Raw genomic sequence first — 26029 nt, forward strand, 5'->3', positions numbered from 1 at the left:
CACCCAGAGCAGGTTGCACAGGAACGTGTCCAGGCGGGTTTGGAATGTCTCCAGAGACAGAGACTCCACCACCTCTCTGGGCAGCCTCTTCCAGGGCTCTGCCACCCTCACAGGAAAGAAGTTCCTCCTCATGTTTAGATGGAACTTCTTATGTTCAAGTTTGTGCCCATTTCCTCTTGTCCTGTCCCTGGGCACCACTGAAAAAAGACCGGCCCCATCCTCTTGACACCTTCCCTGTAAAAATTTATAAACATTGATCAGATTCCCCCTCAGTCTTCTCTTCTCCGGACTAAAAAGACCCAAGTCCCTCAGCCTTTCCTCATAAGAGAGATGCTCCAGGCCCCTCATCATCTTTGTAGCCCTCTGCTGCACCCACTCTAGCAGTTCCCTGTCCTTCTTGAACTGGGGGACCCAGAACTGGACAGGGATACCTGCTCAGAGCAGCATTCATAGAATGGTTAGAGTTGGAAGGGACCTTAAAGATCATCGAGTTCCAGCCCCCCTGCCATGGGCAGGGACACCTCCCACCAGAGCAGGTTGCTCAAAGCCCCATCCAGCCTGGTCTTGAACACCTCCAGGGATGGGGCACCCACAGTTTCTCTGGGCAACCTGTGCCACTGTCTCACCACCCCCACAGTAAAGAATTTCTTCCTAATATCTAACCTAAATCTATCCTCTTCCAGTTTAAAACTGTTACTCCTCATCCTACCAGCAAGTAACAAGCAAGCTTCTTATTTTAAAGTAGGGTGCAGTACGTTAGAGCTTGTGGCTCTCCCATGAGGAAGAGCAGGGTCTAAACAATGAGTGCTTTCCCACCCAAGGGTACAATGGAAGCATGGACAGGGCAGCTCAGTGATAAGGGTTGTAACTGGGAAAACCCGTTTGGGAGAGTTGAACCTTTCCTGAGCTGTTTTACCACTTGGATGAAGAAAATCCACCCTGCTTTCTCCATCTGAAACCATGGTTTGCAAACTGTGTGGCCATGGCCAGCTATTTAGTCCTACAAAGGTCCCTCAAGTCTTAGTGCATCAGGTCTGAAAGGATGAGCAATCCTGCAGCCCCAGGGACATTGCCCCAGTATTTGGCAGGTGCTGTCAATCTCCATAGCATGAGACACAGCTAAAAACCTCAGCCTATATTCAACTCCACCAAACCAACCATGCCACAGGTATATACAGCATTTCATTAGGGGCGTTGGGTGTTTTCCTACCATCACTAAGAAACGTATCTCTCTTCCTCCATCCCATTAAAGGACAGCCATTCTTCTTCTTCGTCTCTTTCGGTTGTCCTTTATTCTAGCTTTTGTCCTTGGCAGGATGCAGAGAGAGAACCCTGGCCTAGGTAGCTCCCAAAATTTCCTCAAATTTAGGCTGAGATTCTATCTGTCATTATTAGAGAGTGCTAATAAGACTTATTAACCAAGAATGAATGCAAAAGGAATAAGGGAAGGATTTTCCCAGGACCCAAAGTGCAAGAAATTCATAACTAACTTAATACCTGTTCCAATAAGAGATACTCGGGCTGAGTCTATTTTAAAACCAGTCTGACTCTTTCCATAAGAAAAATAAAGGGGGAAAAAAAAGAGAATTATTCATGGAGAAAGTCATAAAAACCCAAACAAAATAATGTCATTGCTTTGCAACAGGTTTGTCCTCCTGCAGCGGGTGGGAACTGGCTGGGTGCTGGCATTATTTGCCACTAACATGGCATTGAAGCGGCAGCAACCATTGCAATGGCAAGCCCGGGTTTGGGGTGTTCACAGCCGCACACTGAAGGACGATGCACAGCTTCAAGCAGTACCTACAGCCCTCTCCTGAAGGGCGCGGGACAATTTGGGGTGTAACGGAGAAACTGAGCGCTGAAAAGGGTAGAGGACAAGGAGGCGAGTGAAACCCCCCAAACCCTGGGCAGCTGTGGGGCTCAGGACCACTGTGCAGCTGGACTTGATCCCATGGAGGGTCTCAGCCACTCAACAGTGATGAGAATTCCAGGGCTCTGGACGAGAGACTCCTTACCCCAGATATTTTCAAGCAGTTAGAGACCTCATGCAAACCTCTCCCTTCTCTTTCAACTCACATCTGTCGCGCGTGGCATAATCCCAGCCTTCTCAGGTTTTGGGATGCCTGCGCATGCTCCCAGCTGAGGATGTTCTCCCATCTGCCCCACGTACCCCACAAGTGTGCTCACGGGGTTCCTTTAACCTCCCCGCTTGCAGCAACAAGCTCTCTGACATGCCTCCAAAATGACTGATGAGTCAGTACGTTGTTTTTGAGCAACTCACGTGCCTCGTCAGCATGCAGGATGACAGACCTTGGGAACCTGGGCATTAATACTGGAGATTTATAGTCAAATCTGTCACGGTTGGGGAAGCTTTTTTCCCCAAGAACTACTCTGCCTGAAGGTCATTTTTCCTGGGCAATAAGCGCAAAGAAACTTTCTCAGCCACCTTGCCCCCCCACGACGGAAACACAGGAGAGCAGGGGAGGGGCAGAGCCACCAACAAACGTGGGCAGCCTCAGGCTGCTGCAGAAGTCCCACAGATCCCATCTGTTCGGTGGGAAATCATGCTTTGCCAGCAGAGCCCCAGCTGCAGCCTCGCACCAGGGAGTAAAAGCACATCCTGGTTTGAGAGCCACCCCTCCTTCCCAACTCCACAACCTCAATGGATTGGGTCAACGTTTACAGCCAGAGAAAAACTGAGCCCACCATCTGACCCAGCACAGCAAGTCTCACCTGCTCGTATCCAGCTGAGACGTTTGCAAACAATATCCGTTCCCTCCAACCCTTCTTTCGCAGGGATGGGGAATCCATTCCCGCAAGACATTTGATGCATGAGGCTACATCTGCCTGTGCACAAATACCATCAAGGAGTTCATGGATGCTGCTGTCTGCTTATATTTCACTGTCAGCACCACGCTATTATTTTTGTAGTGTGACTGGTACTGCCACTCCAACAGCCAACAGGTGCCGTAGAAATCGGGGTAAACCTTGAAAATACAACTCCATCCGGCACATTAACAAAAACCCACATATTTGTCATCCAAAAGACAGCGCAGTCACACCGCGTAATCTCTTTAGGATGGGATTTCCCCCTAAAGATTTCCCAGACCTTCCTCTGGTGCCGGCAACACACTAGCGAGCTGTCTCTTTTCACTCAAAGCAGGGTCAATCAGCGGGAGCAACCACCCACAGCTGTTATCTCCAGTACAGGCTGTGTTGTCACTGTGTGTACCAGCACTGCGGACGGGTGGGCTGGTGGCGATGGGGGGGAAGCCCCAGGGTTGACGCAGCAGAGGAATATGTTACTACTACTGCTCCTCTGTTTCCATTCATCAGAGATTAGAGCTGATCAACTGCCGGGGTCAGCAAATTTAGCTGAGAAAATGCTCACGGAGAGTTTTCTCTGTCCTTCAAAAAGTTTGTGTTCCTGACTTCCCAAGCGCAGCTTGGATCTGATCAACCACTGGATTTGCTCTGGCCAAAGGAAATGCTGGACTCCATGCGTCTCTGGGTAGGTTGCACGTATGTATCAAAGGCTGTAAAAGCACATAGAGGACCTATTTGCAGACTGATTTTGGATGCGTAGCTGGCCGTAAAGCTCAGGCTCCCTCACCAGACCTGCACCTCCAAGAAATGGGCTACCTCCTGCTCTCTCCGTTTCTTACTCTTCCCCCTTTCTAACTTGTTTTGAAAGCAGGCATTTGACTGTGGTGTCAGACTCTCCATGAAGAAGGTAAAGAAGGCTCTGGGAACACATACAGGCTTTTTAAGCTATGAAGGTTTTGGGGACAGACTTACCCAGAATTTGCCCTTGTCCCTGTTGTAGACCAAAGCATTTGGGACAAACAGGGGAGCACTGACCCTATAATTTCCGAGCACATTGAGGACATGGATATGAAATCCATTCACAGCCTTTCTGCTGCTATTCTCTTCTCCCCACTGAGGCTGATGACAGACACGGGAGGAGCTGGTGAGGAACAAGTCAAGAAGCCCAGCCATTTGCGGGTGCAGTGAGCCTTAGAGCAGGTAGAGGCAAAAAAACCTACCAGGAGCTACTACAGGCTGGGTGGCAATTTCACAGACCAGCAGCTCAAGCAAATCAAATAAACCAGCCCAAGCCAGGACTAGCTGGAGAGTTGGATATAGACTGGCAGCAAAAAAACCTTGGTGGTCTGCCAGAGGCAAAGCCCACCACGCATACGGACAAGAGCCAGGACCATAAGAGGGTCCCACCTGAACCTCATGGGATGCCCCAAAAAGATGCTCTCAGCGACATGGTTTCCAAGAGAGGCTCTTCTCTGCACATCACTTGCCTGTGCGAGTTTCTCAGGGCACATCTAAAAGCCAAACCCTTTTCTCAAGCCCTCAGAAATCCCCAACAGGAGGCTGTCTGTTAGGAAAGCTGCCTCGGATAAAAGGAAACTCTTTGGTCCTCTTTCAAGCACACGTCAGGATGGGCTGAGGTACACACGTTACTCATCCCTTTGCTGGCAGAACGGATCAGTTCCAACAAGGAAAGCTCCTGAGGCGTATAGTCAGGGCAACCTGAATAAAATCAACTAATCACTTAGTCAATTTTGGCCATCCCTAACAATGAGCTGCCTGAAAGCAGACCACAGATTTCTCTAGTGTATTCTTACTTAAAACAATAATGTCTCTGGATAATTCTTAGTCTCCAGCTTGTTTGGACAGCACAGACTGTAAAACCCGAGTTGTTTTAGAAGGATACAATGGATAGTGTTCTCTTTCTTCCCTTGCCTGAGCCATCAGATCAAGTTTACAGGAAATTCCCTACTGCTGGCAACATCCGTGGAATACTCCTGCCTGTGACCTGTGCAGGAAGCCAACCTGCACGGCACACAGGCTCCCCGGTAAAAAAAAAAAATCCAATCCCCACAAACAAGCCTGTCCCTTGCAACGCTTGTCCAGCTTGTCACAAAATCAAAGACCCACAGCAATAGTCTGTCAGGGAAAGAGAGTCCCTCAAGCCAGTCAGAGGACTGTACAAATGGTGACAGCCAAACTGCTTCATCATCCTGTGCTCAGGGTGCTTTCCAGCCTGGCTCCTGTGCCCTGACATACAGCAGTCATTTGGATAAAAGGCATGGAAGAGAACAGGGATAAACTGTACAGTAAAGGCATTTGAAATTAATTTAAGAGTTCCAAGAGCAAACACGCTTTACTGCAACTTCCCCTTCAGGACAACAGTCATCCTTTTTCTTTCCCTAAATTTCCCTTGCAAATCCTTCCAAGCTGTTTGTTTTGGTTTTTTTCCTCCTCCCTCACTGTTTCGAGCTGAGCTCCAGAAACCCTCTCGAACTCTCCCAAGCAGCCAGCGGGTCACCTGCCTGCCTCCCCCTTGGCATCAGCTCGGCTCTGCCAGCTGGGCAATGCCGGAATGCCCAGTCCTCTCCACCTCACTTGATCATTTGCTCCCCTGCTCATTCCCTTCGGATTGCACCAGCTGCACGGTGCCTCTCCCTGTACGGCTCCTTCCCTGCCTCTCCAAAGCATTCCCCCTCCTCAAAGAAGGGGGGGGGGGGGGAGGGGGATGGCACACAAATCCTTGTCCCCTTGGCAGACGGCAAGTCACCCAGGCGACTTGGCCAAAAGAGAAAGGGAGAGCAGAGAGGAGGCAGATTTTCAGGCTCTGATCCTGGGCGCCTGACCCCCTCCTCTCCCTCGTTATGGATGAGGTAAATTAGCTGTGACACTCATTAGCTACAGCTCCTAATTAGTGAAAATTAATATTGGTTTTGATAGAAGTGTTGGCTGAAGCTCTCCCAGGCAGAGGCATTATTGACCTTGTAATCCCGTTTAATAGCAAGTTATGTCACAGAAACTACTTTTGTGGAGTCGACAGATTGCAGCCGCCTCCCACCCTCCAGAGAGCTCCCTTCCCCGCTCGGCACCCAGAGCCCCACCAGTGCCTGCACCCATCCCTGGCAGCATCCCAAGCCCCCTCCCCAACAGCCTTTCCCACGGCCAGCACTTTCCACCCCCCCAACCCCCCCAGTAAGGCAACAACATTTTGAATAATTTTCTCCCTTTTGGCCAGGCGATGGTAAATGGTGCAAATCTCTACCCAAGTTTTAGGGCTGTAATAATCTCTCTCTGGAACAGTGCTAGCCATCCCTCTCTGCCCACGGATATCGCTCCTACCGACTGGCCTTTGGGAGAAACGGTCCCTGGTTCACCCACCCCATCACCCTTCCCGCTGGCCTGACTAACGGCAGACTCACCGGAGGACTTGCTTACCACCACCTCTACTCACAGCTCAAAATAATAAATAAATGACAATAGCTGCAACGCAATGGAAATTACTACTTTATAAGGAAAGAAATAGGAGCATCATCCCTTGACCTCGGGGATCCCAGGCCTTTGGAGCCTGGGAATCTGAAGGTGGTTAAACAGCAAAGTAACAGACACTGTTAAACAAAAGGAAAACATTTGCTACCAAAGTTATACATAAAAAAAAAAAACCCTACACTGTATTGTTCACACATTAATAATAATGAAGATGTCAAACTGTCAGATAAGAAGTTAATCTCATTCAGAGCGCAATTAAAGATGCCATTATCCAACCACCTGGGGCCACTTCCACTTATACAAGGCGGTGGGTTTAAGAGATAAGAGGGATGAGACCATGCCTGGCGAAGCAGCTCACCCGGCTAAACCCCTGCTCACCACCTTGCACAACCCTACCGGCACCCGCCAGCCAGGGCGGCCAAATACTGATGTTATTTCTTGCTCAAAAGAAGCTGCATGCAGATGTGCGTTAGTAAAGCTTTTTTTTTTTTTTTTTTTTGCAGGGGCATTCCTTCATTTCTGGGACCGACATCCCAATGAAAATTGTCCCTCTGCCCGCCTGGATGATGGCACTGGATAAAGAAGGGGCAAAGCAGAACCAAAACATCTGCGGTATCGCTGGTCCCTGGGGTGAGCTTCCTGGTTTTTCCCTAGAAATATAAACAACACTAGAAAGCAGCATCTCCAACGGATTCCAGTTGATTTTACAGCAGGATGCCCGCCAAGCACAGAACTTTTGGCTTTCAGTATGAACTACCGAGCTCTTTGTGAGCAGCAAATGGACCCTGAGCCTTTTTCCCCCAGACTGTTGGGGCTGTTTGGGAAGCCAAGGCCAGAAGAGCCAGGCACTCGCTGCCGAGTGCAAAGCTCCAACCATCAAACGCTGGCCCTTATGGAAGAGGCACTGGAAGAGGGGAAAGTTTTGGAGAAAGAAACCTTCTCCTGATGTCCTTTACTGAAGGCATCTCTGGCTGTGTCAGTCCGAGCGCTGCCCTGGTGCTGCCCAAGGGATGCAAAGTCCACGAGAGGCAGTCGACGTGATGCGCAAGGTAACATCTTCTCATGCAAAACGCCCCAGTTCTCCGCCAGCCCGTTTTATGGAGAAAGTCCAACAAGAGCAGCCAGGCACTAATTGCTATTTATACTGCAAGCCAAGCCAGCCTTCCCTACCTCGGTGTAGCCTGCAAAACGTACAGCTCCCATAAACCTCTCCAGCTCAGCAGCCTGGCAAGACAGACCAGGTTTCTCTAATATGTAGCGCCACAGGCGTGTGCTACTGCCGTGCTTTTTCAGTTTTGGATAGGGAGCCAGTATTTTAAATTTAGCCATAAAGGACAAGGTTAAAAAATATGGTCAAGGGCCGTCCTGGAAGCAAGAATTCATCCTCGAGAAATATTAATTGCATTCAAGGCTCTGCTATAGGTGTCCCATACAAGCGCCTCACAGGGTTTCCTTTTCCACTCCATAACGTACGTTGCTTTGACCCATGGGTTGAGGTGGAGGTGAGACTCAGCAGAAGCAAGGCAGGAGACAGAGCCCCCTTCCCTGGTCCCCCCACCCAGCAGAATCCCAAAACGATGCCCGGGGGCATCCCCAAGAACCAGAGACGCTGTACCAAGGGCTACGATAAAGCAAAGGGCAAAACTGGAAATGGAGACAGCCAGCTAAAGACTCACTCAGTCCAACAACTCCCCAAGCCAACAGCATGTTTTTGAGCTAAATTTGAAAGAATTTGGATTTTTCTAACAAAAATTTAAAAAAAGCAAATCAGCAAATTGTATTTAAAATGCTCCCCCTCCTCACCCTGCGAGCTTGCTGTGCAACAGGACCAGAACATGCTGTCTCTTCTTCCTCGAGGAGTGAAACAAGCAGCATGTGAAGGAAAATTTAAAAATAAAATAAAATAAAATAAAATACACCTCCAACTTACAACCTGGAATGCAAAACCAAGTTCCTGGTTTAAAATCCGGGGAGGCAGCAGCCCCTTCTCCTCCTAGGAGAACACCTTTTCTACCTGCCGTCTGCCAGAAAATGTCCCAGCACCTCTGGGGCTCACCCTCCTCTGTCCCTTGCTCTCAGGGTTGCGTAAACTTGGAGGATCCTGCCAATTTTTTACAGTTTCTGCCAAAGCATCCTGTTCTAGCACGATGATACCAGCTTGGGAATTTTCTGTTTTCCCTTGCCTTCTCCCGTACAGAGCTTTAATTTATGGCTATTTCCCCCCGCCCCACTGAAATACACAGGTAACGGCTTCTGGCTGATGTGCTTCCTGCAAGCTGTCACTCCCAGCTCCGTACCTGATGGGACTGCAGACAACATCCCCATGACTGAAACAGTTTTTCCAAGACAAAGAACAACTTGCAGAAGCCAGGGAAATTATTTCCCCCCACCCCACCCCGCCTCCCCAGCCCTTTCCTTTATGCCTCCTAGGAAAGCTGCTTCAGGGAGGATGGGAGAGATGCGTACACGGGATGGTCCTTTCTGTGCGGTCCCTTCACTCGCTTGCCTTAGCATCCCACCACGCCAAGTTTCACATCAGTGCTCTTTTGTACCGAAGTATTGTTTTATCCGCTAGGATGTGTTTAATTTGCTGCGGCTGTCATATGGGAAAAGCCTTCCAATATCTGAAGGGAGCCTACATGAGAGCTGGAGAGGGACTCTTTGTCAGGAAATGTAGTGACAAGACATGGGGTAATGGTTTTAAATTGGAAGAGGGGAGATTTAGATTAGATATTAGGAGGAAATTCTTTACCGTGAGGGTGGTGAAGCATTGGAACAGGTTGCCCAGAGAAGCTGTGGATGCCCCATCCCTGGAATCGTTCAAGGCCAAGCTGGATGGGGCTTTGAGTAACCTGCTCTAGTGGAGGTGTCCCTGCCCATGGCAGGGGGGTTGGAACTGGATGATCTTTAAGGTCCCTTCCAACTCTAACCATTCTATGAGTCTATGTGCCTTTCAAGAGTCAGGGCTTTCCGCAGTGCCATTACTTACTTTACAGTCTTCTGCCATATCTGTTTCTTCCCCTCTGTTTCCCCAAAATCATTAGTAACAACCATTAATCTCTGCCGGTGAGAATGCTCCTCGCTTCTCCCCGTGTGCCCAGTTCTCAGTCTCCCTTGGACTTGCCACGTGGTAAAGTCTTTTTCCGCCCCCCTCCTATTTTCAAATTAACTGCTTGAAACTCAACAGCAGAGTAAGAAATGAAGCCACATCACTGTTTGTGAAAGGGTATTATGCTCCATAATACGGTCTCTCACCTCAAAACTAATAACCAATTAGGAAAAAAAAAAAAAAAGAAGAAAAAAAGAGGTCCCTCCTTATTCAGGTACGGAATCGCCTTCCTAATTGCGCGCACGCAGAACGACAGCGATACAATACCAGAGCCTCGACAGAGCAGGCATTTGACAAACCCATGCAGATGAATGGAATAAAATTGAGTTACTAACCATTAAATGTCAAGCGTTTGAAATCTTTCCCCCTCGTGTAAGAAGCAATATTAATAAATCTTGAAGAGAGGGAGCGCGTGGAGCTTATTCACTCCTCTGACCACCGCTGCAAATTGAACAGGTGTTTTCATTGAGTTGTCCAACGACGCTGTCTCCAGCTTTTTTTTCTTTTTTTTTTTTTTCCCCCCCTCTGAGTGGTTACAGTTAATTCCAAAGCCATCAATGTACGGGAGCAGTTTGACGGGAGGAACCAATTTATTAACTCCCCCTGCCAATCAAGCACATTAAGCCATTCAAAGGCAGAAACGAGCATTAGCACGAGACTGTGACAAACCGGGTTAAAAGAGAGGGGATGGATTCGTGTGACAACATCAGGGTGACCACCTTATGTGTCCCGTGGTCCCCAAAATTGTAGAAACAGTAAGAAAACAGGCTTCCCAAAGAGGCCCCCCTGTCACCCACGCCATCGGCACAGCCAGGGCAGTGCAACACCTCCCAACACACTGGCCCCAAAGGTGGGATGCTCACCAGGATAATGGCAGTGTCCTGCCGAGACGCTTCCCAGCAGCGGGAATTTTATTCCACGATCTCAGCACCACGGCACGAAAATACGTTTCCAGAAGTATTCTCTTCTACCAGCTTATTTTCATACAGGAACGTGGTCTTTTTCCTATAATGAGGACTAGCTAAGTAAATTTTCACATTTTAATTGCCCGGGTGATTTTGAGGCAGGTAAAAAAAAAAAAAAAAAAAAATCTTGACCTCCTTTTTTTTTTTTTTGTTGCATTTTTTTGGCTTTTTTCTGACTTCTTTTACACCAGGAAGCAACAACCACAAAATAGTGTGGAAAAGTTTGAAGTTCTCATTGTCTTAAAGACAAAGTAGTACTTCCACAGTGATCAGTTATGGAGAGTTTAATTGAAAGGTTAATTTTTCACGAGGCTAGAAGGCTGAAAATTGTGTAAAAAAGGAGGTTATCATGGGATGCTTTCTTTGCAGCAGCCTGGAGAAAAGGAGGCTGAGGGGAGACCTTCTCACTCTCTACAACTCCGTGAAAGGAGGGTGTAGCCAGGGGGTCACTTCTCCCAAGTCACAGGCGATGGGACAAGAAGAAATGGCCTCAAGTTGCACCAGGGGAGGTTCAGATTGGATAGTAGGAAAAATGTTGACAGGGAAAGGGTTCTTAAGCCTTGGAATGGGCTGCCCAGGGAAGGGGTTGAGGCACCATCCCTGGAGGTATTTAAAAGCCGGGTTGACACAGTGCTTAGAGACATAGTTTAGTGATATGGGTTTTTTTATCAGAGTGAGGTTGATGGTTGGACTAGATGATCTTGAAGGTCCCTTCCAACCTAGATGATTCTATGATTCTGTGATTCTAAGAGAATTAGCCAGAGAGTGGTGGAGCAGACACAGATTGCAAAGATCACTGATGAAAATGTAGTGTGCCAGCATAGAAGTAGCAGGTAATGGAGGTGTACCCTTTCCCCCCCCCCTCTTTCCCCGCTTTCTTTTTTAAGCTCAGACAACCCAAATATCTCAAGCTCCTGATCTGGCAAAATACAGGAGCACATTTATCACTGTTTGCAACCATAGCTTTTTTTCTAAGAGGTCCCACTGATAGACTCAAAAGTAAAAACACAGCTCACATTCCCCACCAAAAATAAAAATTATGAGTGTATGCATATGCAAGTATTTCCCTACAGTGCAAGGAAATACTCTTGGCCCATAATACATTCCCTTAGAATATTAATACCTCCACAATGATATATATATATAGCCTCCTAATTTGAATATACACACAGATATACACATGCATATATGCTTTTCCCCTTGCCTTGTGTTTTTCGCTTTACCAAGCTTGACTTGTATTCTTATCCCCACTCCGTATCAGGTTTGTCACCCCTATTAATGCCTCCAACCAGTCAGAAATAAAGGCCAAATTTAACCAAGCAGGGACAGTACTGACACCCAAGCCTGGACACTCCAGAGTAACAAGGAGGACTCTGTTGAGCACAGCCCAATCCCCAGCAAGAAGCCAGCCCACAAATGAAGCTCCTGCCAATGGCTCGGTACAGATAATTAATGCTAATGAAGTAATCTCAGACCTAAAAATCACCCTAAGTCCTCGTTATTGCAAACACACTTCTTCCACTGTTTCCTTTGAAAGGGCTTAGTCCCCATGCAAGGGCTCACACGCTTGAACGTGGAAGGTGGCGAGATTGAACCTTCAAATGGTTTGATGAGGCAGTTACCAAAAGCAAGGTTACCCTGACATGTTAATTAGTCCATGTTGCAAATACGCTTTCTTCCTTCTCTCTCTCTTTCCCTTCTTAAATGTAAGCATTAATGTTATTGCCTATTAGCAAAGCAGATATGAAAATTTAAGTGATTGATGAAGTGATTAATTTAATGACGCAGGGTTAAGGGTTTGGGTGGGGGGAGAGCTTTTTTTTTTTCCTTAAGTTTCCTGATGTTGGGAATAACTAATTTTCTAGCCTCAAGTTTTCATTAATGATGCTGTATTTTTTACAGCTCAACAAGTCATTTCATCAACAGGCCTTCAAACAACTAAAAAATAAAACAACAAACAAACAAACAAAAAACAACAGAAAAAGGGCCTGGCATCCACAAACAAAAAAAAAAACAACAGAAAAAGGGCCTGAAATCCCCTTCTTAAAATACTCTTTAAATATTGTTGTTCATTTGGATCGTTACCACACTCGGAAACAAGGCTGATCATTTACAGAACACTCAAGAAGCCTGTAAATCCAGTTTTAAGCGGTAAATAGCCGTCGGATGAGAATATTGCTTTCCATTAATACTGGAGAGGAAGGTGATGTTGCTATAAAGCTTCCCTTTCTAAAGGAGAATATTCCCACCTGCTCTCAGCAATGCCTGTAACGAAGCTCGGGATGCAGATTTCCTATTCAAAAATATCTCAATCTCTTCCGCAGTCAGAGACTAGCGCATCCCTCTGGAATTTTCCTTTGCAAAAGGCCAGATCAATTCTGCTGGTTGCACACACCCTGCTGGGGTGATGGACACGTAGGCTCGTACCATCAGCCCGAAGGGTCATGCCAGTGCCAGCCTTCGTACAGAAAATAAGACTGCACCTACCTGCTGTAACACCAGCCCAAAACATTGAGGTGGTGGGAACCCCAGAGCCCCTCGGAGCACAGGCCATTTAAAATAGCTTGGCTTCACAACCAATGGGATTCTGTGATTCTTGAAACGGTATTACTTTTGTTTTGGGGCATTTTTGGAGCTGTTTCAGCAAACTAACAGGCACACGAGTACAGGGATATTTTTCCCACTAACTCAGCAGGTGTGAATGGCTCATCACAGCCCCAGCTGGAGCCAGTCAAGCTGGATGGAGGCTTAGCTGGGCTGCACAGCACCCTTGGATCAAGCACGTCTAAAAGGCAGGCAGGTGGTGTTTTATTTAGACAAAACATAGGCAGAGAGGCACTTACCCACAAATTCACAGAATCCTAGAATGATATGGGGTTGGAAGGGACCTGTGGAGATCATCTAGTCCAACCCCCTGCTGAAGCAGGTCCACCCAGAGCAGGTTGCACAGGAATGTGTCCAGGGGGGTTTGGAATGTCTCCAGAGGAGACTCCACCACCTCCCTGGGCAGCCTCCTCCAGGGCTCTGCCACCCTCAAAGTAAAGAAATTCCTCCTCATCTTTAGATGGAACTTCTTATATTCAATTTTGTGCCCATTTCCTCTTGTCCTGTCACTGGACACCACTGAAAAAAGACTGGCCCCTTCTTCTTGACACCCACCCTTTAAGTATTTATAGGCGTTGATCAGATCTCCCCTCAGTTTTCTCCAGACTAAAAAGACCCAAGTGCCTCAGCCTTTCCTCCTAAGAGAGATGCTCCAGGCCCCTAATTAGCCAAGTATGCCATCACAGGAAGGAAATGCCTGGCAGCACCGGCATGAAGAGGGCACAGCCACTGCTTTAGCACCCACTTCTTACAAACAAGTAGGTTTTCCCAAGCTCTCCATCCACTCTACCACCAGCGCCACCACATTTTCCAAAAGCATCTTCCAACTCACCAGGTTTTGCTAAAAGCCAGCCTACCTTGTATCATTCACAAAGGCTCTTGCACTGCTCCGGACTCCCAATGCACCCTCTGTGCTGCCTTGTTCCTTTCAAAGAATTAACCCCAAGCTTTAAAAACATCCTCCCTGCTCTTCTGAGTCACACCTCCTTAGTATCCAATTAGCACCTTATTAACAGTATGCCCACAATGCCTTCTGGTCTTGCCAGGGTGACTTATAACCCTGTGGTGCAGAGAGATTAAATTAGTTTCCTCTTTTTAGCTCTAGTATTTAATTTTGAGCAAGGGGGACGACAGCAGATTGTGCTAGGGCAGCCCCCCCTCTCCAGCAATAGCTGCACAGAGAGGAGGAAGGCCAGGAGACACCAAAGGGAAAAGGGTCCTGTGCTCAGATGCCCAGCGTCCCCCCTCCAAAGCTGTCCCCAACAGATGGCTCACAAGCCTCATGCATGGATATCTGGCCCAGACAGCTCCAAAACAATTTAATCAGTCCAGAAGTATGCAGAGACCAGAGCTAGCACATTTTTTTTTCTTCTTCCAGTGACGCATTAGGCAAGTACTATCATGGAGGAGCCCAGCCACCACAGATGCCTACAGCTGTGGGATCAAACAAGCAGGCAGGGTTTAGCCGAGACAGCCCGTGCTCAATCAGAGGCAGATAACCATATCTTCAGCAGCAGCTTGAATGGCCCGGTACCCCCAGGGACCCTACCCGGGTGCCAAAGCAAGTGGCTGCCCAGGACCAGAGCGCTGCAGTGAAAGGCTGTGGCAGAAAAGACGATTGCTTTGGAAACTACAGATAGAGTACATGGAGGATGGCAGCTTTCCCTGCCTGGAGAAGAAATGCCCTCTGGCCTGGTCCTTGCCTAGGATGGAGAATCAAGTCAAGTCATCCACAAATATCAGAGGGACACGCTGCCTCAGACCCACATGCAGACTTACCACCCTTTCACTGCCGGCTAAATGCTAAGTTCCTCTTCCAGTCCTCTTGTGAAACAACTCTCCATCCCACAAGGCCCTGAAACGAAAGAGGTGATGCACCCCAACCCAATTACTTTAACCACCACCAGCCAACCAAGTACACTTATACTGCAGCAGTACCCCACTATGCCTGGCCCCTCTCAAGCTGCAACAACTTGGGGTGCGCAGTAAGAGCCCCAACTCCATGGGGGAACGTCCACCAGGGCCTATTTTGGTGAAGTAGGTCTCATAAAGAACAAGGTTCAGCTCTTCCTATCAGAACTTGGTGAAGAAACATCCATATGTTTTGGAGTCCCCTTAACTGGTGTGGGTATCCCTGGAAAAAAAAACCCAACAAAATAGCTTTCCTCTCAAATTCCATAGTGCCTTCTTCTGGCGGAGAAGGAGGTGGTCTGCTCAACATAGCCTGCCCTTGAAAGGCTCCAGCTTGCCCTTGGAAAGCGTAATCCAAGTTCCCGCTGCAGAAAGTCACACCACACCATCAGAAATTATCAGACAGCAAAACTCTCCCAGTCGACGCCAAAAGCCAGGCTACAATCCTCAAACATCCAACGGCATGGCCAACAGACAGCCAACTGACCCAGCAAGACTGCTTCCACAGCAAGATTTGGGTGTCTCCAGCAATCATCCTCTCTTCTACTGTATTTAACCGAAATTCTTGCAACAGCATTGGGAAGTCACCATCTGCAAGTCCCTGAGCGAGCAGGGTTTTTTTTGTAAGCTAGTGAATGCACACCATCCTGCTCCTGAAACATCAGCTATTTATGGTGCATTTGCCAGCTCAGCAGAAGTCGCACATAGCAAAGGGGGGGCAGAAGCAACACGTAAAATTCCCCATCAGTCATTCTCCTTGCTTTCTGAGCACGGTGAACCCAGGGGACAGAGAGAGAGCACAGCCTGTGCCTCCTGGGAGAGGCATAGAGCTGAAGGGAAGGAACGAGGAGGCTTGGAGCAGAAAGCACAGCCCTGTACGTTGCACACACACTCTTATGATTTCAAGCCCCTCTTCGTCTCCTTCATGTGCATGATCCCACCTCCTCACAGGCGCTGTGCTTGACATCCCCCAGCCACCCCATCCCTCCACATCATGGTGGCTCTGAGCTGCTGAGTCAGGGAGCACGCAAGGCTTTTGCCCAAAAACCCTTCACCCAGGCAACTTCTGAGTGCTGAGCCAGCACCGCTCAGGGCTGTCACTCGTCAGGAGCCCTGACCACAGGACTTGCCGAGTTAGACGTTCTCCTTGGCCTCACGCTGTCATGGGTTAACAAGCGGGAGGAGATGCTGAAGCAGCCAACTTTGGGGGATTTGGGGCTGAGCATCCCACCAGGTGCTGGAGGCATCCCAGTGATGCTCACAGGAGAGCATCCCAGCAAGCTGGTGGGGCAGAGAGCCGAGAGCCTCAGCTGCACGCCTTCCTGCCCAGAAATAACTGAGGGAATCAAACAGCAGGCAGCCTTGGCAGAAGCCCCGGGGGAGCCCAGCCTCCCCACCTGCCAGCCATCCCGGCCACCTTTGCCAGCATCTTCTCACACTCACATTGCCTGGGGAGTAGTCAAGCCTTGCAACTAAACCCTGGTGGGTTTCCCTCTCTGTTAAGCCCTGCTCGACCTCAATGGGCTTTACAGAGGAGATCAGTCCTGCAAATTAGTCCCCTTCTAGTTTTAAGCGGGGCATGCAGGACTAGGCTCTGATGGATAGGAGGGACACGTTGTCCCCAGCCTATGTCCCCATGTTGTCCCCAGCGTGGCCTGAGAGAAAAGCCAACCGCATGGCATCAGCTCAGGTGCAACGATTAAAGCATTTTCCACTCTTTTAAGACAACATTATTCCAATGACGCTAAAATGTTATCGCTAGGGTGAAGGGAAAGTGAAATTGCACTCATCTGAATGGCCTCTTTTGTCATGCGTTTTGCAAAGCGCTGAGGCATGAAAGCTTTCAGAGAAACTCGGGTGAATCCAAGCTAGGTGGTTAGAAGGCTAGTTACAGACCCGACATGATGGATCATCTTCATTTTCCCATTCCTGTCCTGCATACAGCAAATCCATTTGCTGGGCAATTAAACTCCAGTCATTACATTATGCTAAAAAGACGTTCCCTTTTGCAGCAAGGGAGACCCCAACCAAGAGAAACCAAGAACACTCACTGCCTGCCCATCCCCACTTGCTGACAAATCCAGGGCTGAAAAAATCCACCTGCAGCAACGTCACCTCCCCAGCGTGCCGGTGGGCATCACACCTTGCCAGAGACCATCCAGCAACTCACCTGGCACCAATATCCGTACCGTTCTCCCTCACCAACAACCCTCCAAAAGGTTTGGGATTAGACGAAATGGCCCTTGGAATGATTTTGCTTTAGGCAGTGAGCAGCACAATAAAGATGGATGGTCCTCTCCTGCAGACTCTTCTTCTAAGGGCCGTTAACCAGCTAGTACTTCTGCTTTCAGAGTAAAACATGCCATGATACAGCTACTGGCAGCCGACATGGGCTCTCCTCATGTCCCACCTCACCTGTGTCACCGTGGCCCAAACAGTCATTATCCCTCTTCCTCCTCCTCTCCAGGCATCTCCCCCTTCTCCTGCAGATTTCTTTCCCAGCCCCTTCAATCCCTTTTGCCTTCTTCAAGCTCACGGCCCCCGTTCCCCACGTGTTTGTGTGTGTGTGTGTGTGTTCCATTACTTCTGGGTGAAATAATTGACTAGAGGGTCAGTCCACCTGAAAATTGCTCTCCCCAGACCTAAATGAAACAGATGGGCATTGATGATGTTTTGGGAGAAATTAATCAGCCTGGACCAGCGGCAGCGCCAGCAGCTCCCTCAGCCCAATTTCGCCTAATGAATTCCAAGCTCTCTGTCTTAATAGCTCCTGACAAGACTAATTTACTCTTGTAAGTGATTAGAGGGGGAATGATCTCTTAATTGTTGCTTAAGATTCCTTTCGGCGTGGCAGGTAGCAAGTGGGGAGTGCTGGGTTTGGGGCTCCATGAGGCTGCACCCAGGGATGCCACAGGGAGGGGACGAGGGGGCATGCACGGTGATAGGCACTTTGAGGAGCCCCCAGAAAAGGAACCCTGTTTTTTCTAGCTAAGAGACACCACATACAGCTCTGCTACTTCCTTACCCTTAGTCAGGATATAAGAAAGGTGTTTCCTTTTATTTTTCTTTTTTAAAGTTAATAAGCATAACTCAGAAAACATCTACCAACAGCAGAAAACGCTGTTTGTCAACACTTTCAAGCCTGATATTTCCCTCTGGTGCATCTGGAAACAAAATCCCAGGGTGCCGATATTCTTAAGAGCGAATTTCATTTCTGTACAGCGTAATACAAAGTTTAAAAAAAAAAAAAAATTGAACCCCCAAAGTAATTCCAAGCACAATTTTACTCGCACAATATCTCACTGGAAAGCAGACTGTCAGAAATCTTCCCCCATTTTCTGCCAAAATAGTCCAATTCCCGTGAGGTATTTCAAGCTCAAGTACTTCAAGAACCACGTACTCGGTGAGGAAGCATTTCCATTAAGCTGTTCCCAACCAGCTCTCACTCCTCCTTCCTTCCCCGGGACTTCTCCGGGGCACATTCAGTGCTAAATGAGTTTGCAGGGACACTGGCAGTTGAGGGGCAGGAGGCATACAGACAGCAAAACAAAGCAGCCAGATGTGAAGTGACCTGTAAGGGGTGGGCTCGTTGAAGAAGACTGTGAAAAATGACACGGACGCAAGTCATGGGGTTAAAAAAAAAAAAAAAAAAAAAAAAATAGGAGAAGAAAATTACAATGAAGTCAGGTCCTTCCTTTCCTTACATTGTTCGCAGCTTGCCATCCCCAGTGCTGTGAATAAAGGCACCTGAGAAGTGGTTTTCACTATTATTTCACATCGCAAATACACCTGAGCATCACTGCAAGTCAAAACTCCCCAGGCAGACGGCTGTGGCTCCAGCAAGCCTTCTCCTGAGGATGCACCTCTGTGTAGAACTCAGCTACCAGCCAGAAGCTTCCACACCATCTATCTGAAACTCGCCACCAAGCCTCCACGCTCAGGCACCACCCCAAATCCCACGAGCAGGACACCACAGGCTGCAAAAGATGCAACCGAGGGGAACCCCAGGAAGAAACAGAAGCCTCAGCTGGAAGTCCTGGTTGAGCTGAGCAGCCACTAGAGGAGACCTCTCCAGAGTCCTCCAACCGTTGACAACTCCAATGACAACTTAGATGCGGCAAGAGCACTTTTTTTTGAGGAAGGTGCTGCTTGAGTTGCATGGTCGAAGGCAGCAGTAGATGTGAGAAGGGGCCTCCATAGCCTCCCACCCAGCCCCTCTCCACTCCCAATCGATTCCTCCCGCATTAAAAGCCAGTCACAAGCCCTGATTGAAGAGCACAAGTTTAATGGACTGAGAGCCTGGAAAGAGGTCGAGAATAACCGGGTCGATTTCTGCATTTGCTGAAAACTGATCCCTCGCTAAATAAGTAAAGAAAAATTAGCTACATCTGTCAATCAAAAGAAAAGCATCTCTTTAATCCTTTTCCACCAGGGGGTTGGCAGCAGCAGAACCCCCTGCCCAGGGGCAAGCCCCACTTACCCACAGGAGTGTCCTCATTGATCAGTAGGTAGGTATCGAAGAAGTAGTTTATGAAGTACGGCAGCCGATTGCCCCAACCTGGGAAGAGGACAAAAAGCAAGGCATTATTTCCCTGGTTTATCGTGCACAGGCCAGCAAGGCTGGGAGAGGCTCGGCACAGAGAGATGCACACAGGGGACTGGGCTTGCCACTTGGCATTGCGATGGTGATGGGTGCCCCCAAGACAAAGGCTAAAAGGAGGACAGAAAGCAGTGTGGTCCCCATAGAAGCTGTTTGGGGAGCCACTTCCCTCCACCGACCTTCCTTTCTTTAGTATTTTGCAGGGAAGAGACAGAGGGGAAGGGGGAAGCCAACAGCTCAGGGACCAGAAACATCAATTATTGTTTTAGCACATGATTAATACCTGCGCTTTGCTCCCACGGTTGAGAGCCTTTCTGTTTTGTCAGCCATCCCAGCAAAACCCAGTGCACCTCCTTTTTCACATCACCCAATCGCACTTCCCTCTCTAATTGCCTCCTTTCACCTTTAATAACCAGGGTCACTTTTCTCTACTCCCTTTTTTTGTGGAGTTGGAAGCTCGCGAGCTTGCCCCCAGACCACAGCGCCCTGCACCACGGCCTCATTAGGTGAGAGAATCAAGTGCAGAACACGTAGGAGAACAACGACCGCAGCCTGAACAAGAAGGGGAAAAAAAAAAAAAAAAAAAAAAGTCAACCAGGAAAGATTTACCATTCAAGGGATGAAGAAATAGAGGTGGTGGGAAAGAATCACAACGATTTTCCAAGAAGGTTTGGGGTTAACCAGGCTGCATCTGAGGGATGGGTTTTCCTCAGTAGGCAGCCAGAGAGGGCCAAACCTGTGGGCTTTGAGAAACGCAGCACAACTTCCAGGCGTCAGAAAAAAAAAAAAAAAAAAAAAAAAGGGCTGCGCACAGAAAAGCGGACCTTTGAACTGGTCTGGCCAAAATAGTTCACACCCATTGATGGGGGAGTCCCAGGAGCCAGTCTCAGGAGGGGAAGCAGCAGGACCAGAGTCTCAAGCTCTGACCCAAGGAGGAGACTCCCTGGAAGCGATGGGGCAGCGCTTCCCTGCTGTGACCCCTTATCACTGCCTTGGGTGTGAGCCCAGCCAAAACCCAAGTATGAAAACGCACCAGCGAAGTGGCAGCACGACACCCCCTTGCAGACCTGCCCCCCACCGGACGCAGATCCAGCCAGATTCCTTTCAATACAGCCTCTACGGAGCATCACCTCCAGCATTGCCCCAGCCACACTGCAATAGTGAAGACATTGCTTCAGGCAAAGGGAGAGCAAAGCCTGGGCAAGATCAGGCATCCAAGGTTTCCTTCCTAACCGTGCTACACTTCGCCACCACCTTCATGCCCTGCGCTTCAGCATCCCACCTTAAGAAACAAGAATCAGACTACATTTCAGCATCCTCTTCACCTTCCCAAGCTCCCAGAGGGAGATGTTCCCGAGATGTTTTCAGGTGCAGGTGCCAGCTGTGCTCCCACACAAACCTGCTCAGCACCAATGGGGAAACCCTCTTGCAGGGGGGACAGGGGAATGGGATGGGGAGCGGCCTGGGCTCCTCCAGGGGCTCCCTCTGTCACAAGACAGGGATTTTCAGCACTGCCCTCTTTCCCGAGGCACCCGGTTTGTTAAACACCTCAAGAAGTGGGAAAGCACTAGAGGCAGCACTCTTGCATTTAAATCTCGGGCTCTGGAATTAAGTACCTGGAAAGAAAATGAGAAGGGCCCTGACAAAATAGGTTATTTAGAGCTAATGGCATCTCCAGAGGCTTCGAAGTGCACTCATACCCGGCTGCTGTGCCGGGGCTGGCGGGCTTTAAAGGGGGTAGATGAGGCTAAAACACACCAAGTAGCCCTTCCTATAGGGGATTTGCTTCCACAAGCTCCTCTGTGTCAAAATATATTTCTTAATATTATGAGTATACTAAATATAAGTAGACAACCTTCTTCTCATCTCAAATCTGGCCATAAGGTCTTTTTGAACCTGGCTGCTGTCAAAAGTGGTGGAGTCTCCTTCTCTGGAGACATTCAAAACCCACCTGGACAAGTTCCTGTGCAACCTGCTCTGGGTGGACCTGCTTTGGCAGGGGGGTTGGACTAGATGATCTCCAGAGGTCCCTTCCAACCCCATGCGATTCTGTGAAAAGGTGCCTTGCCAGTCTGTGAAACACAAGCCTTCCACACATCTATCCTGCCACCTAGTCTATGATCCCAAAAGTTTCCCTTTCACATTTAATCCAGGGCTGTCCATGTTTTGTTGGCTTTGGGCACGCTGGTCCCTTCACACAAATTAATTTGGGAATCAGAGCCACACACCACATGCCCCAAAAGTGAGTTCATGGTTTTCCAAAGGCATGGCTGTGACCCAGCCATCACCTGTGGCTTCATCTAATGGATCATCCGCTGGGTTTTCCTTCTGTGAGACTGCCACAACCACCCAGCTATACCCTGGGATATATACCATCAGTGTATCCCTCAACACAGCTCTTGCTTGTGGTCCCCCAACAAGGCGCATTGCAGAAAACCATCACTTCCACTACACACTTGTAACCCTTTATTCCTACTTCAGGTGCTACCAACAGGCTCCAAGGGATCATGCTCATTGTTGTTTTGATGTGCTGGGAGATTTTCTTCCCTGAGTGTCTTAGGGAAGTGATGGTGCCTCTGTACTGGGCACTGGTGAGGCCTCACCTTGAGGGCTGTGTTCAGTTCTGGGCCCCTCACTACAGGAAGGACATTGAGCTGCTGGAGCGTGTCCAGAGGAGAGCCACCAAGCTGGTGAGGGGTCTGGAGAACAAGTCATATGAGGAGAGGCTGAGGGAACGGGGCATGTTCAGTTTGGAGAAGAGGAGGCTGAGGGGAGACCTCATTGCCCTCTACAACTCCCTGAAAGGAGGGTGTAGAGAGGTGGTGTTGGCCTCTTCTCTCAAGGGAATAATGGCAGGACCAGAGGAAATGGTCTGAAGTTGCGGCAGGGGAGGATTAGGTTAGATATTAGGAAGAATGACTTTACTGAGAGAGTGGTCAGGCACTGGAACAGCCTGCCCAGGGAGGTGGTGGAATTGCCTGGAGGTATTTAAGAAACATGTAGATGTGGCACTTGAGGGCATGCTCTAGTGCCCGAGGTTGTTGGGTTGTGTCGGGGGGGGGGGGGGGGAGTTGGTGGTGTTTTGTTTTTTTTTTTTTGTTGTTGGACTCAATGATCTCAAAGGTTCCTTCCAACCATCAAGATTCTGTGATTCCATGCCTGCTCCATGTTATTCCTGGAAAACCTGCTGCTTCTTTGCCCTTCAGAGTCCCTACTCATGTCTTTTGCAATTGCTGATGAGAGAACACTGTTAGCATGGAGGCGTTCTTCTAGCTAGCATCCTTCTGTCTCTCCCAACCTGGAGATAAAGGTCTCTGCCCATCTCTGGTGAAGCCAGAGCTAAACCATCCTCTTTCAAACACACCAAACCCACTCAGGTTGCACTTCTGCATTTACCCTAGCTAGCTGCTTCATCAAGAGCTTTGCAAGTCTTCTGGGAAGAGGAGATCCATCACCTGCAGTCCCCAGGGTGTATGGCAGGGCATCCATGCACTTCTCCTGACCCCAAGCACAAGCATTGTGCCAGTCCTTGCTTATCGAAGGCAGGCACTCCTCAGGGAGATGACAACTAAGCCCTAGGCAGGGCAGGGTTTAGGAGAGAGGGGCTAACACACTGATGGATCTGTAAGCCTCCAAATCCTCATTTCTCTGCGTTGCCTCTCCAAGGCTTTGCAGCTTGCTCTTGCCTATCTACTGTGTCCAGCCAGGCACCTGGAGCAGAGCCTGCACACACCAGCTATTGGACAGGGAAGGATGAAGGAACAAGTCCCCATCCAGGCTAGCAAAACCCACCATCCCACCTCCAATGGGATGTACTGGACCACTCATGGCAAGTGATGTCTCCAGGGGACAAGTTTTAGGAGGCTGAGACTGGGGCCAAGGACTCTCTGGGTTGTCTTTTTGTTTTTCCTGCTTATTTTTTCCCCTTCCAGAGGAGTGACAGGGCAGTTAAGTGGCGAGGCTATACTTGATCCAATACGGCACCAGAGGGAGATTGACTGCGCTTGTCAGTCACAGCTAATGTCATCCACTGACTGCTTAATCAGGCTGCCAATCTGGGCAAGCCATCTTGAAGCTTTAGTTGAGGGGGGGGGGGGGGAGGGAAAAAAAAGCCTTTATTCCAAAGGGCACAGTGCTATCGAATGGACACACACTCACTATTGTTTATCAGCAAGCGCCACACAGGCACACAACCCCCGACCTCCCTCTCCCCCCCGCCAGCACCCGGGGGCTTTAGCCCATTCATGCAACTATCCCAATTTTCACGGGGCTTTGCTGTATGTTTGCAGTACTTAGGCATCCCAGGATACGCCAAAGCCCAACCCAAGAAGCACATTTCCTGCACCGGAAGACCAGTTGTCCCACAAGCTGCCACCCAGCAGCCAGGCTGGACCTCACATCCCCCCCCACCAGAAGCCCCCACACCAAGGGGAAAGACCAAGAGCATCATGCTTTGTGGGGCAGAGCCCAGCAAGAGGCCCTGCCTGCCCAAAGCTCTGCCTTTCTCTCCAGCTGGAATTAGAAAAGCAGCTCGGAGAGGAGTTATTTCCCCCCACAGCATATATTAAAGCACAGTTTGGGTAATAATTTTTCTGCTGAAAGCAAAGGGAGAGCCCTGCCAGTAATACCTCCGCTGTTGAACAGCTAACAAGCTTCTGGTTTACATCCTTGCCTTATGTCCGCTCCCTCTAATTTCTTTTAGGTATTATTTACGTACAAACGACCTCACGCCACGTGCATTGCGAGGTCCACCATCAGCTTTGAATTCATGACCCCACATCTGGAAGCTGCCAAGGTCTTCCCACCAAGGTACACCAGGAGCATCTACCACCGCTGGGTTCACCACCACATCCTCCTCCTCCAAGCCTCTTTCCAATCCTTCCAGGGAAGGGCCATCTGATGCCACGTGTGTCCTTTTACTGACTGCAGGAAAAGTGGCTGCATGGGAGCACAACGCACAGGTGGCCGGGACTGCATGTGATGGAGATGGGCAGTCTGCTTACCCACCCCAACCGCATCTCCCCAGCCATGCTGCTGTGCCTTTAGATGTTCACCAGGAGATGACAAAGGCAACAAACTACCCTTGTACCTCACAAAGATGAGGCAGGGAGAGGGGTGGGGAGGGAAGAGCGTGGCACTGCACATTCAGAGAGATGACTTACCCAGAGAGACCAGCTCCAGGAGCAAGAGGGGAAGCAGAAAGCTGCCAGAAGAAGTGCGACCCTTCATGGTTCCTGTCAAAGAAAAAAAGGCAGCATCAAGTTCAGCACTTCATGGATATTACCTTGTCTCCCCAAAGCAGGCTTGGAGATGCAGCCCTGTCCCAGCTTGCACGGCAGTGCCCCAAGGCCACAGGGGGACACCCAGGAGATGAAATTTTGTTAATGCTTGGCTTTTGTACAGGGGACCTCATCCAAGAGTGCCGCCACCACCACTTTCTTAGTTCAGGCAGCCCCAACCGTCCTCTTGGCAAGCACCAAATCGAAACCAGGATTAAGCCAGCATAGGTGATATGCTTTTTATTTTCCACTTATCAAAGGGTATTTGCTCATCTCGTGGGAGGGGTTAAGGCATGGTGACCTCTGTGGTCAGGGCCAGAGGCCAAGACGAGCTGCTCAAGAACCAAGCAGGATGCTGAGGGTAAGGAAGAGCCAATGTAACTTGGGAGCCCCACAGCAGTGACCAGTCAGCACTGGGGTTTACCAGGTTTTGGCAGAACTGTGTGGGAAGCCTGACACAGAATCACTGAAGAGGTACCAGGGTTTCAGAGGACAAAGCAGAGCCCCTCAAGTCTCAAACTACCTGAGGTGCAAGCGCACTGGGAGCAGACAGGCTTGCAAATGTGCCCATATCCTGCTCTGCCTCTCAAATTTCCCCTCCTTCACATTTGATACAGCAGGCAACAGAATAAGACACTAGAAGACTTAGCACAGGCACATCCTCCCATGGTTTCAAATCATTAAACACGACGCTCTTTCCAAACCAACCTCGGCAAAGTCCTGCTTTGCAAGGAAATTCATGCACGTGTCATTTTAAAACATTCCACCCCAGAGACAATCATAGAATGGTTGAGGTTGTAAGGGACCTTAAAGATCATTTATATCCAACCCCCCTGCCATGGGCAGGGACACCTCCTACTAGAAGTATCACAGAATCACAGAATGATATGGGTTTGGAAGGGACCTCTGGAAATCATCTTGTCCAACCCCCTGCTGAAGCAGGTCCACCCAGAGCAGGTTGCACAGGAACATGTCCAGGTGGGTTTGGAATGTCTCCAGAGATGGAGACTCCACCACCTCTCTGGGCAGCCTCTTCCAGGGCTCTGCCACCCTCAAAGTGAAGAAGTTCCTCCTCATCTTTAGATGGAACTTCTTATGTTCAATTTTGTGCCCATTTCCTCTCGTCCTGTCCCTGGGCTCCACTGAAAAAAGACCGGCCCCATCCTCCTGACACCCACCCTTTAAGTATTTATAGGCCTTGATCAGATCCCCCCTCAGCCTTCTCTTCTCCAGTATAAACCATTTATGTCAC

At 49.2% G+C, this 26029-nt stretch overlaps 1 protein-coding gene across 1 annotated transcript in view; it reads right to left on the minus strand.

Annotated features, from left to right (window-relative positions):
• Positions 1 to 25518, minus strand: part of CDH23 (cadherin related 23) — a 215742-nt gene extending 190224 nt beyond the window's left edge. Inside the window, exons 1-3 of the mRNA XM_074154966.1 lie at positions 25482 to 25518; positions 24661 to 24732; positions 19379 to 19456 (exon numbers count right to left, since the gene is read on the minus strand). Of these exons, the coding sequence (XP_074011067.1) occupies positions 19379 to 19456; positions 24661 to 24732; positions 25482 to 25518 (187 nt within the window). The remainder of the gene's footprint in view (positions 1 to 19378; positions 19457 to 24660; positions 24733 to 25481) is intronic.
• Positions 25519 to 26029: the final 511 nt, after the last annotated feature.

This window comes from Numenius arquata, chromosome 10, assembly GCF_964106895.1.
Source record: "Numenius arquata chromosome 10, bNumArq3.hap1.1, whole genome shotgun sequence".
In the NCBI taxonomy this organism is placed as follows: Eukaryota; Metazoa; Chordata; class Aves; order Charadriiformes; family Scolopacidae; genus Numenius; species Numenius arquata.